Here is a 12,629-nt window from a genome sequence, read left to right as displayed (position 1 = left end):
TATACCTCATCAAAGGCTGTGCATTGAGACCTGCATTCGGAATTGTACATCATATATGTATAGATTATGATGGTGATGATGATAACAGTGGTAGTGATGATGAAGATAATTATAGGGGTATAATAGTGGTAATGAAAATGGTGGCGGTGATGACGATGGTGGCAATGATCACGGCTCTAACATGGTGGTGGCCATGAACATGACAGATGATCACGATAATGATGAATGGTGATTGTCATTAATGACAGATGATGGTGATAATCGCAATGAATAATGACGATCGTGATGAATGATGATAATGTGGATAATGATGATTATAAAAAATGATGATGATGATAATAATAATAATCATGAGAATGATTACGATGATGATAATTATCACAATGAACAATGACCACCATAGTGAATGATTAACGATGACCGATTGTATGGAAAGACGATGACCATGATGATGATTCCAATGACGGATAACGACCGTGACGAATGTCAGTGATCATGACAGCAGCCACCCCCCCGACCCTCACCGCTCGGGGTCGTGTACTCACTTGAGCCGCTCGGTCTCGCGCTGGCGGACTCTCCCGTCCCTCTCCACGACGCGCAGGACGAGTCGCGCCTCGTCCTCCGTCAGCCCCGACAGGTCCAGCTTCCTCCCCATGCCGCTCCGCTCCTCCGTGCTCCACCCCAACACCAACCTGTCCTCCTATCTCCCTTCTAGCTCTCCCCACGCCCCCCCCCCCAGTCCCGTTTGAAAAATCTCTATTGAACAATTTGCTTGATGCGGTCCTCTTGCCTCTGGCCGTGGCGGTGTATAATGTGGTGTGTCAGCCTCCTATTGTCGCTGCTTATGGCTGCTATTCAAAGCTCCCTGTCCTTCTATCTCTCTCGCACTCTCTTCAGATTGCTGCCTTGCCTTGCTGCCTATCAATTCTCTTTTTTTTTCTTTCCCCATAGGTTATATATTTATTTATTTTATACATCAGATGCCTTTCCTTTCGAAAATCGTAATGCCATTTAGACACGATTGTTTAAATCAATTCGTTCAACATGTGCATCTCGTATTTCATACGTGCCGCACCTGCAATGTTTTTTCACCGTTCCATCGATTTCCAATGAAGGGTCCCTAAAATGACAGAAAACAAAGGAGTTACGGCAGTAAGCGATAGTAAACACTCGTTACCGCGACACGTCGAAAACTCTTAAGCCGTACACAACACTAACGCCCGACGTACCAACATCTTAAACGCGTTCCCCTGGGCACGCAACAGCAGCCACCTCCATTAACGGCCCTGATCCGAGCGGTGACGATTCCACATTCCCATGGTGAGGGCCAAGTACCACCACCAAGCATCAACTCTGTCGGGACAGCGGGGTCGGGCGAGTTGAGCCTCAACCTGGGATTTTAAGTCGCAAACGTCGGATTGCGAACCGTAGGGAGTGGCATGCCGGCCGAAAACACCATTATGGATTCGCAACGCAAGCTCGTACCCGATTAATGCGTTGTTAAATAGGGCAACGGTTAACCTCAATTAGCGTGAGGCCAGTCATCATTAACTTTGTCGACGCGCGCGACAATGCACAGGCGCGTTGCGGTGGCGAGACATTAACTCCCTCCCCTGGTATGCAGGAGGTCGTGGGTGTGATGCCAACCCTGACGCCTGTTGTATATTTGGCGTTTTCGTGTTCTCTCTCCCCAGTGGCCGTGTGGATTTTTCTCCGTGTCCTCCGGGTTTTTTTCCCCCTCCACATTTAGAATCAATGTGCGTTTCGAGCATTTCGCTGCTGTGCATTCCTACATGATGAGACGCTTCGTTGAGCTATCATATGTGGCCAGGTCGCTTCTGAAAAAGAGCTGCATAGCTCAGTGGGCCTTACCTGGTAAAAATAAAAAGAGTCACAGAACATAGCAGAGCCTGGAAGGAAAGTAATTTTGTTCGGCAGCACCCCCATTAATAATGGAGCGGGACGATTTATGAACGCGGAATAAATTCACGCTTGGAGTGAGAATCGCAGCGTCGAGTGCCAGTGCAGTCGCTGTGGCTCTGACTCAATTTAAATAAATACGTGAAAGTAATCCCTCACTTAACCCGGTCGCAGAAGCATCCATGAAAAGTGCCGCGTGAAGCGAAAACTGCGTTCAGCGAGGAATGCCGAATCATTGTAACATCAGCCTGCGTGTCATTCCACGACGGGATGAAGAACCGAAGTGACGGTACGCCGGCGCATTACTGTTATCACTCCGCGTACCGCATCACTGTACCGCTCAGCCGCGCAGCTCGAGAAAGTAGTTCGTAGCCGACCGCTCAGTGACCACGTTGTAGTGGGCTTGCGCGTGTGTTCCGCGTTTACGTGGGAAGCGTTCCCCCAATGGCGGAACCGCGTTCTCTCGAAAACGCGTCGTGCGAACGGGGCGCATGCAGCGAGGACTTACCGCTCCAGCGATTAGCACGGTCGGCTACGTACGGTGCCAAAGAAGTTCGACACACGTGTGTACATTGACGAGTGCATCATTAAAACACACACGTCACCACCACACTCGCAGGATGCTACCGCATTACCGTGCTAACGACTTCCTTGTATGAACTGGCCAGGTGGCTCAGAGGGGGAGCGTTGCCACTCGCAGTCATCAGGTTGAGAGATTAAAGTCTGGTTGCGGGTTGACTAGGCCAATCATCCCTCAGGGGTCGATAAAATATACACCAGCTTATGGGGTAAGGCAAACAGTGGTCGTCTTATGGATGAACTCCCACCTGCCGTAGTGATGTTGAATTTCTACATCTGGCTCAAAAAGGAGATGAGCTACAAAGCTCGCAAAGTCATTTGGGCAGGATTCCAGACTTTTCACTGTCAAAGTTTGCAAAACATAAACATGCATCACGCTATGGTGTTAACAGATCATATATATAGATAGACTAGGGGGAAGTACCCGGCGTTGCCCGGGCGAAAAATACATTTCAAAACTTCTCTTAAAAACCTTACATATACATACACAGATACTAAGCAATTGTGAAAGCCTGGTGGGCCGTTTGTCCATTTCTCCACCAACAAAATTATAAGAGGCTTGCAGAGGTTCCAAAAGTTATAGAAGGTGGGGGGTAAATGGTTGATCTCAAAGGTTTGTGAAAATTGTCGATCACCACCCCCACTCAGAAAATATGTATACCCCCGCATAGGTATATATGCGTACACCAGGGGCGGTTTCTTCATTAGGGCGATTGGGCGACGCACCACCAATGTCATTCAACCACAGAGTCACGCTAGCCGTCACTGTGCCTCTGGATATAGTCCAATCAGCGTCATGTCACGTTCTGTGGAGTACCGCCTCTTTTTGGGCGATTTCACTCCGGCTGAGAATCGCCCCGAGTGGCCCCATAGACTTACATTCAAAGATGTTTTTTTTCGAACGGGGGGCACTACAATGCATTCTCTATGGCTTCCGGGAGGGCTCGCACTAACGTGCTTACGTCATCATACGTAATCACGTTTCATCCAACAATATAATTTGTCGCCACCTAGTGGATTCTTTAATACAAAAAACTTGAGTGGATTGTATTAATAGTGAATATAGAAACAAACAAGATGTATTGTAAGAGTCACTTTATTTTTCATTAATATTAAAGAAGTGAAGTTGCCTTTACATGCTTAAGCTGTTAATTTATCCATTGCATGGGTGGACCTTATCCTTATCAATCATCCAGACATTTGCCCCCCCTGAGAGATTTTGCAGGAGCCGCCACTGGCGTACACACCCTACATACAACAGAGGAAGTAGTATCTATTGACTCTGTAGTTGTATCTACTGACTGTACAGTAGTATCTACTGAGCCAGTCGTAGCTACTGTGTAGTAGTATTTACTGACTGTAGTAACTACTGACCATAGTAGCATTTACTGGCCCTACAGTATTATCTACCAACTCTATGCTGACTCTATAGTAGTATCCACTGACTATAGTAGTAACTGCAAACTCTAAAGCAGTATCTACTGACTGTATAGTAGGTATCTACTGACCGTAGTGGTATATACTGACTGTTTTAGTATCTACTAACTCTATATAGCAATATCTACCAACTCGATAGCAGTATCTACTATCACCACAGCTGTGCATACCGACTGTGGTGGTACCTGCTTTCACTACAGCACTGCATACCGACTTTGGTGGTACCTGCTTTCACTACAGCACTGCATACCGACTGTGGTGGCACCTACTATCACTACAGCACTGCATACCGACTGTGGTGATACCTGCTTTCACTACAGCAGTGCATACTGACTGTGGTGGTACCTGCTTTCACTACAGCACTGCATACCGACTGTGGTGATACCTGCTTTCACTACAGCAGTGCATACTGACTGTGGTGGTACCTGCTTTCACTACAGCACTGCATACCGACTGTGGTGATACCTGCTTTCAATACAGCACTGCATACCGACTGTGGTGGTACCTGCTATAACTCCAGCAGTGCATATCAACTGTGGTGGTTCCTGCTATCACTAGAGCATTGTATACTGACTTTGGTGGTACTTGCTTTCACTACAGCAGCGCATACAGACTGTGGTGGTTCCTGCTATCACTACAGCATTGTATACTGACTGTGGTGGGACCTGCTTTAACTACAGCATTGCATACCAACTGTGGTGGTTGCTGCTATCACTAAAGCAGTGTATACCGACTTTGATGGTACCTGCTTTCACTACAGCAGTGCATACTGACTGTGGTGGTACATGTATGATTACAGCAGTACATACTGTGGTGGTACCTACTATCACTACAGTAGTACATGTTGACACTATAGCAGTATATATCGACTCTATAGCACACACCTGACAGAGTGCCGTGGTGAGGCCTAGTCCCATGCAGAGCCCCGGGCCTCGCCTAGATTGCCCAGTGGGCCGAGGCTGGGGGCTGGGCCGCTACCCCCCCCCCCCCACCACCATTCCCCTGCCCACGCTACAATAATACTATTTAAGCGCTATATTATTAGTATCTACCGACCCTATAGTAGTAAGTGCACACATTGGGCTGGGGGGGGGGGGGAGAGAAGAGGACATGACACTTTGATGAATTGACCTCAGCATTGTGAATTTATTTTGCATTTTGAATGCCAAGGAGAAATCCCACCTAACCCCCACCGATGATGCATGTACGTTGCGAGGGGCAACCCCAGGGCAACTTTAGCCTCGCGATAAAATAATTAAATAATAATACACATTTACTCAATTGTTCAAAAAACTACTTTAAAGTTGACGGATGGGAAAACGGAATAGTGCTGGCTCACCACGGGGCTTATGGCGTGGTATCAGGCTACTTTTTTTAACGAAAACCCCACGGTTTGCGAGCCAAATTTTTCGCAAGTGCGCGTCCACAGACGGACAGACAAAAAATGCCTTTTATATGTGTAGAGGTGTTACGTACCGGGGTGTAGCAAGCCATTACGTGGTGGTGTCTACATCACGGTCCGTGCGTGGGGTGTCTACATCAACGTCCGCATACAGCCCCGCCCCTCGGGGGGCAGTTGGGTATATAAGGCGGTGTGCGAGAGAGCTCGAGGCAGTCGTTGGAGCAGAAGAGCCAGTGAAGACTGAAGACCAGCTAGCTAGCCCTGGGATTACCCTGACTCGCTGCTCTTATAAGAGCCGAGCAGGGCAAGCCAGGGGCGACCTCAGAGCAGCGAGGTCTGTGTCCTTGTGAGGGCCAGGCTCGTGTGGCTGAGGGTCGGACCTGAGCCGAAGCTGGGCCAGGTGAGTTAGCCTCTATAGGATGGTCTGGGTTTGAGGAGTGTAGGAGCTAACGGGGAAACGTTAGCCGAGGGACACTGCCTCGGATAGACCGGGTGAAGGGGCCGTTACCCCTTCCAGTGTTAGGGTGCGCTACGTACTGTATAGTACCCATTTGTTAATAAATACGTGTTGCCTCCATCAAACGTCTCCTGCGCTACTTACGCCGTTACATATGTAAGACTAGCGGGAAGTACCCGGCGTTGCCCGGGCGAATAAGACACACACACACATCGACTTAGACACACACACAGACATCGACCCACACACACAAACACCGACTTACACACACACACATATGGACTCGCACACACAGACATCCACTTTAGATACACACACATGGATTTGCACACAGAAATCGACGTACACACATAAAACGACTCATACACATACGTAGACACAGTTCATCCCGACAATCAGCAATGCTACTGTGATGCCGCCGCCGCGAAGCCGCTCTGCGGGCGCCCCATCTACGACCTCGCCACCACCAAGCGACGGGGCCAACACTGCTTCCCCCTTACCACCCCCCACATAAACACACCCTCACACATTTCCCCCCCCCATAGCGCTTCGAGGGGAGGTCACCTGGCCGACAGGTTTTTTCTCACAGAAGCCTTCTCATAGGGATAATTTTCATGGTTTCCTGCGGCCAGGGAATTAGGCGATCTCGCCCGATGCTAACTCGCAACGCGGCGCTGTGACTTGGGTTGAGATTACATGGTCACGGCGGGGCTACCCAGCCACCGCGGTTAAAACGCACCCCCACACACGGATCAGCAGGTAGGTAGGGGGGAGCAGCCACGAATGGTGGGAAGCCAGGGTGGGCGTCTGATTGGCAGGGCGAATGTGCTTGTGAACGGCCGCCGGCACAGCAGTCAGCGGCGGGCCCTTTTATATGGAAACCGGGATGTGGACGGCGATGAGAGCGCGAGTACTGCGGCGCAAGACGAGCAATCCGATTGGGCGAGAGGGCCCTCGGATTAGCGACGGCTTTCTTTGATGTGGGTTAACAATAAAAGGGGGACACAGAAAGGTAAAAGGTCTCTTGCTTCTCGAGTCAGCCACCGGGGCGGTTGTCTCTTCAGGGCAGCTAATCGAACGTCCGTGCGACGAGTCGAAGTGCTGCGAGGACAAGCGCACAGGAGCGGCAAACCGTGAGTAAGGGGAGAGAAAGAGAGCCGGTATTGAGCGTAATAGCCAAAAAGGTTGAAGTCACAACCGACCAGGGTTCAGACCAACGGGAGATAGTTTTAATCCTGCTTTGCCGATTCCAATTAATTCAGGAGAGTGGCTCACAGTCGGCCGGTAATAAATCGTTAATAACTAATCACAGCCTCGTGTGGATTCGGCGAGCGTGTGGCAAGCGCGTGGTGCTGTGTGTATGTACGCTCACAGTGTGTGTGGTCGGTGCTTCCGTGGGTGCACCCTCCGTTCTGTGACTGGATACCCGGGCTGCGTAAGGGCTCACACCCACCGCAAACACCTGTCCCACGGCCCTTTAAACGAACGCTATCACCCGCCCACGGCGGCCGCGCGTGTGCGAGCAACGCCACTGCCCTCCGACCTCTGACCCCCAGCTGCCGTGCTATTTTTAGCGTGTGCACAGGGTTGAGCAGTAGCGTGCGGGTAGCTCTTACCAATGTTTGAGGGAAGACACGCGGAGGGTGTTTGACTGACCAAGGTAGCCAAGGGGCCAGCCGAGAGTTATGTCGCATAAAGAGGAATCGGGGGGCAGTAGCCCCCACACTACTTTCTCTCACTGCTTCTACATGTTGCCAAAGGGCACACATCTTTCCAAGACCTCTAAACAGTGGAAGGAGTTGTCTGTCAAACATACAGGGAAGCTTGCAATCATCGTGCAATTCTTGCGCATGATCACCATCTTCATGAAGCTATGTCAGAAGCTTCTGTTGGTCAGTCCCCTTTCCAACTGACATAGCTCTTCTCCATAAATCTTAAAGTTTGCAGCCCATCTAACCCCATGGGACTCTGGTAAAAATACGAAAGGGCATGAGTGAGGACATCCTCCACGGAGCTCAATGAGAAAATACAAACCTCGACGTCAACTTTTCTGATATCATCTTCAAACAGGCCCTCATCCTCCTTCAGGACAAATTGCACTCCATTGGTGGAAAATACCTCACATCTATGGGACTACCAACACCCTACAGGGACAACCTGCATGCCCTTGCTCAAGAGATCCTATGTGAAATATGCTATTATGCTTTAGAGCTTCTTTAATTTATTTAGGAAAATTAACAAAAGCTGATGGATGCACAAATAGAAGCCGACACGAAGATCTTGGAAGACATTGACACTACAAATCGAGTAATTTTTTTCCTTGATGCACCTGCCAGTACTGGGAAGACCTTTGTTTTCAAACTCCTCCTCGCTCAGGCTCGCCAGAGAGAAAAAAATGCTCTAGCTGTGGCATCATCAGGGATTGTTGTGTAAGTCGATGTGTGTGCCTGGCTCCATGTGTGTGTGTAAGTCCTTGTGTGTGTGTCTTAGTCGATATGTGTGTGTGTAAGTCCGGACTTAGGTCGATGTGTGTGTGAGAGTCTCCATATGTGTGTGTGTGAGTCGCTTTATGTGTGTACATCGATTTGTGTGTGTAACTCTGTGTGTGTATCTAAAGTGGATGTTTATATGTGTGTGTGTGTGTGTAAGTCGATGTGTTTGTGTGTGTGGGTCGATGTCTGTGTGTGTGTCTAAGTCGATGTGTGTGTGTGTCTTTTTCACCCGGGCAACGCCGGGCACTTCCCACTAGTATCCCATAAAAGAGCAGTGTAAAATTACACATTACTGTGGGTTTACCTTGCCACAAAATCAGAGTCAGCCATGCATCATTCTGAACGTACATTTTCGAACCGGTTTTTAGTCGATCATTTAAAACGCACATGTGGACATGGGTAGAAGATTTATCGTATTTACAATTTCATTCACATCAAAGACGCCCTTTGCCAATCCTTGCTCGGCTGATAAAGTGTGAGCAGAATTCACGAGCCGCACGGCTATCCACAAGGGCCTGGCCGAGCCTAAGTGTTCTGTACACGTTTTGAATCACGCGTTCGTTCGGGAATGATGTGCTGCCATGCAGTAGAGCACTACAAAAAAGCAAAGCACTTGGAGGAAGATTAAGTCGATGGTAATGACCCGGCATAAATGACAACAGCCATGCGATCACCCGTGCAAGTTGCAGTTCGACGGTGGGTTCCCATTCACTACCCACCGCTGCTCAAAGTTTGAGCCCCCTCCACAACCGCAAATAAAACTTATAGGGACTGCTTTTGGCCACGGTGCAAGGATCACTGCGTCTGGAAAGGCTGCAGTGCCGTCGCTGTTTTGAACGAGACAATGTCAGAGAGTCACCGGTGTTTAACCGCGAGCGCGCGATGGTAGCCTGTGCTCATCGGTGGCTCTTTGCCAAAACATATTCCACATTGCGGGAGACAATTGATGTTTCACGCCGGAGAACTTTCGTTGACTCCCGACAAAGTGGTACCAATTTTATCAACCCCAGAGAAACGATGAGCCGAGTTGACCCGCGACTGGGATTTTGACTCACGACTAATGAGTATGGGTCGATACAAGACGTGAGGTTTAAATGCCACTGTAAAATACAACTAAAAAATTAATGTATAACTTTGAAATGTGCAGTGGTCCTCCCAACAGGGCAGGCATACAAACTATTCATCACGCTTTTGTTACTACACTCACTGGACTCTCTGTAGACAGGTCAATGCCAAAATATAATCTTTTTTACTTTATTACAAACAAGAGGACTTTAACTAAACAACACTAGTTTTGCTTCAATGTGCTAAAGAGACAAATATAGTGGACTGCGTACAACTTTGAACTATCTGAAATCCAAATTAATTTAAAAAAAGTAACACCTCAAGTTTAAATGGATCCACGCGTAGGGCCAGGGGTCATCCTGAAGCACTGAACCCTGTTATGTCTCAAACTAAACACAACGATACCTCCCCATCACTGGGTGAGCCTAATAACTTGCTGCCTGTGGAGCATGAAAATACAGCCGATAGCAATCAAGCAAACCTCTTGACCAGATATTACAACTCAACGAAAATAATAATTATTATTACTCACAGTCCTTTATCAATATACTAAGAGTCGAACGCCTACCCCCCCATCCCCCCCACACCGTGTAGGTCATCGGGGCTGTTCATCCGCGCGTCAACACGTTGGTGAGTGCGAGCTCGTGAAAGGGAGTGCCCGAGGACCGTTTCAGACGTTACTCGCAAACCTGATGTCGGCCATGACAGTTGGGCACCCAACACCCGGGTCGTCATATTTGATGGCACAGTTCCAAAGTTGGTTTCGTTCTAAGCAGGCGACAACTCAAGACATTAGGGCAGTGATCTTCACTCATTTTCAGAGGGGGGGGGGGGGGCACTTTTGCCGATAATACATCATCGGTGCGAGGGACCGCCACACCGTTTGAAACCACTGTTGGGTTTGACCGCAGCACGATGATGATGGGGGTGTTTTTACAAGTGGGGGGTGTTTTTACAAGTGGGGGGTGTTTTTACAAGTGGGCTGTCGGGGTCCACGCACGTTAGGGGCCGCACTAAAGGCCACCAAGGGGCCGCCAGTGATTTGCGGGCCTTGTAATGAAGAACACTGCACTAGGATGAGTCTCATTTGCAAGAGTGCACCTAGGGGGGGGCGAGTATTGCTGCTGCTGTGTGTAAACCCCAATTGAGTGTGATATTTTTTAAATCGGCGAATTTGAAAAACGTGGATCTTCTTGTCGGCACACAATGGCCTGGCTCTTGCGAAGGACTTCGGAAGATATTTATCGTCCAATGTGAAGCTGACGTAGCAAGGTGATATTGCAGTTACTACACCCGCAGTTGTAACCAGGGTCGGCTGCTCGATTCGAACTGTAAAGCTCAATGCGCTAACCACTGCACCACCACTTAACCCTGCCAGAAATGGGTACTCCAGTAGAAGCTTATTACAAGCACACCCCAATGGGAGCAAGGCCAGATGTGCCTATATTAGAATCGTGATCGTTATTTCGACTAGAGGAATCCAATGAGCTGTGGAGCTATTTTTCACAGATGTTTAGCGGATATCAAAAGCAGTGTGTTCACATCATCAGGAAATACTCCTTTGCCTTCCCATCCGCATCGGTGTAATGTTAGCATGCGTTGCTTGCATCGCAACTCTGCTTACATAAGGTGTGCTTACATCCAGCTTCTGCCGAACATGATTTTGAGTAACAAAGCTCTGGTCAAGGGCAACCACGCGTTAGTCCAAAAGAGCCACCGGCTGGTTACGTTCAGAGGCCGTGTATCCGCTTCAGCAGCACACAGACAGAGGAGACAGGCAGAGGGGCTTCAGCGATCACTTGAGCGGGGGAGCGGGTGGGGAGTTGTGGCGTGGCGGGAATTCTTAAACAGAATTGCAATTGACAAGCAAACCCCAGAAGCAGCCACGCCACGCATGCAGGCAGGCAGGGCTTGATATCCCATCCGAGAAGGTACAACCTACAGCAGACTTCAGGTTGCCGGAGAGAGGCGAACGTGACTGATCGGGACTTACCATATCGTCCCTCTCTCTCTCTCTACCTTGTCAACGGGCACACAATCACATCGGCGCTGTCATTCACACGTCAGACAGTGCCAAGTCTTTCCAACCAACACCCACCCACGTGCTCACGTCAATGAGTCATCGCCCGTTTCAGAGGGACGCTGTTTTATGATATATAAGTATATTGGCTCGTGCCGCTTGCAAACAAATGCGAGATTTAGTTTGCCATGTGAAGCCTTTTCCGTATTTTGTATCTCACGCAGAGGCAGGGTTTATAAATATAGCGGAGCGGCACTGCGGAGCGACTGACAAGGAGCAATTACATCGCACGCTACATTTATAATGACACAATATCGCAAACTACGTAGCGGTGTCAAATGTTGCTGGCCGAGCGCGTGTACGTACAATGCCGCACGTCTCAACGCGCAACGCAACGAGCATTGTTGTTATTACGAAGCGCGCGAGCTTCAACGGGAACGCCAAGGTGAGAGAAGAAGAAACAACTGGAGGGGATGCGGCTGGTGTCGGTGAAGGGAAGCAGCTATAATTGTACACGGTGGTGGTTGAGGTCGGCTTAATTGCGGTTTAATGGTGATCCACGACTCACTCTTACAATGCTAACAATGACCCCCCCCCCCATCCAATAATTGCATCAATGGGAGAACATTGCCGAGTCCCAAGCCCTTGGACGTGGGGCATGTTTGTCCTCCAATTAATTAATTGCCAAATTCAACTAAGGGGGGCAAAAAACATGCATTAATAATTTTTACAGCGACATCAAGAATCTTTTTACAGCGACATCAGGAACGCGGAGAACGTAAATCCGGACTTATATCAGTTCCGCATGGTGAATGAAGATGATGATGATGTAAGTGTGTTGGTATTCTGTGCAAAACGAAAGAGATCTTACGCAGATTCCGATAACGCCTTAGGCCAGCAGTCGAGGTCTATGAACTCACCGCGGAAAGGGGAAGAGGCGAGGCGAGTCGCGTTGTGCTTGGGGGGTGCGGAGTCGCGCCCGCCTTGGCACGACACGGGGAGTGGCTCCTGCTGCTGATGCTGCCCAAGCAGCTCCTGCTGATACTGCCCAAGCAGCTCCTGCTGATGCTGCTGCTGCCCAAGCAGCTCCTGCTGCTGCTGATGCTGCCCAAGCAGCTCCTGCTGCTGCTGCCCAAGCAGCTCCTGCTGCTGCTGCCCAAGCAGCTCCTGCTGATGCTGCTGCTGCCCAAGCAGCTCCTGCTCCTGCTGCTGCCCAAGCAGCTCCTGATGCTGCTGCCCAAGCAGCTCCTGATGCTG

General features: G+C 49.4%; 1 protein-coding gene across 1 annotated transcript in view; it reads right to left on the bottom strand.

The window, feature by feature from the left end:
- The window catches only part of LOC133345347 (rab effector MyRIP-like), a 78,138-nt gene extending 65,778 nt beyond the window's left edge, over positions 1 to 12,360 (bottom strand). The window contains exons 1-2 of the mRNA XM_061556026.1: positions 12,293 to 12,360; positions 546 to 1,120 (exon numbers count right to left, since the gene is read on the bottom strand). Of these exons, the coding sequence (XP_061412010.1) occupies positions 546 to 655 (110 nt within the window). The 5' untranslated portion in view covers positions 656 to 1,120; positions 12,293 to 12,360. The remainder of the gene's footprint in view (positions 1 to 545; positions 1,121 to 12,292) is intronic.
- Between the last annotated feature and the right edge of the window lie 269 nt (positions 12,361 to 12,629).

Source organism: Lethenteron reissneri, chromosome 21 (genome assembly GCF_015708825.2).
Source record: "Lethenteron reissneri isolate LAM-NWPU_2019-01 chromosome 21, ASM1570882v1, whole genome shotgun sequence".
Taxonomy (NCBI): Eukaryota; Metazoa; Chordata; class Hyperoartia; order Petromyzontiformes; family Petromyzontidae; genus Lethenteron; species Lethenteron reissneri.
The sequence above is the reverse complement of the archived record's forward strand: the minus strand, read 5'-3'. Positions and strand labels throughout refer to the sequence as shown.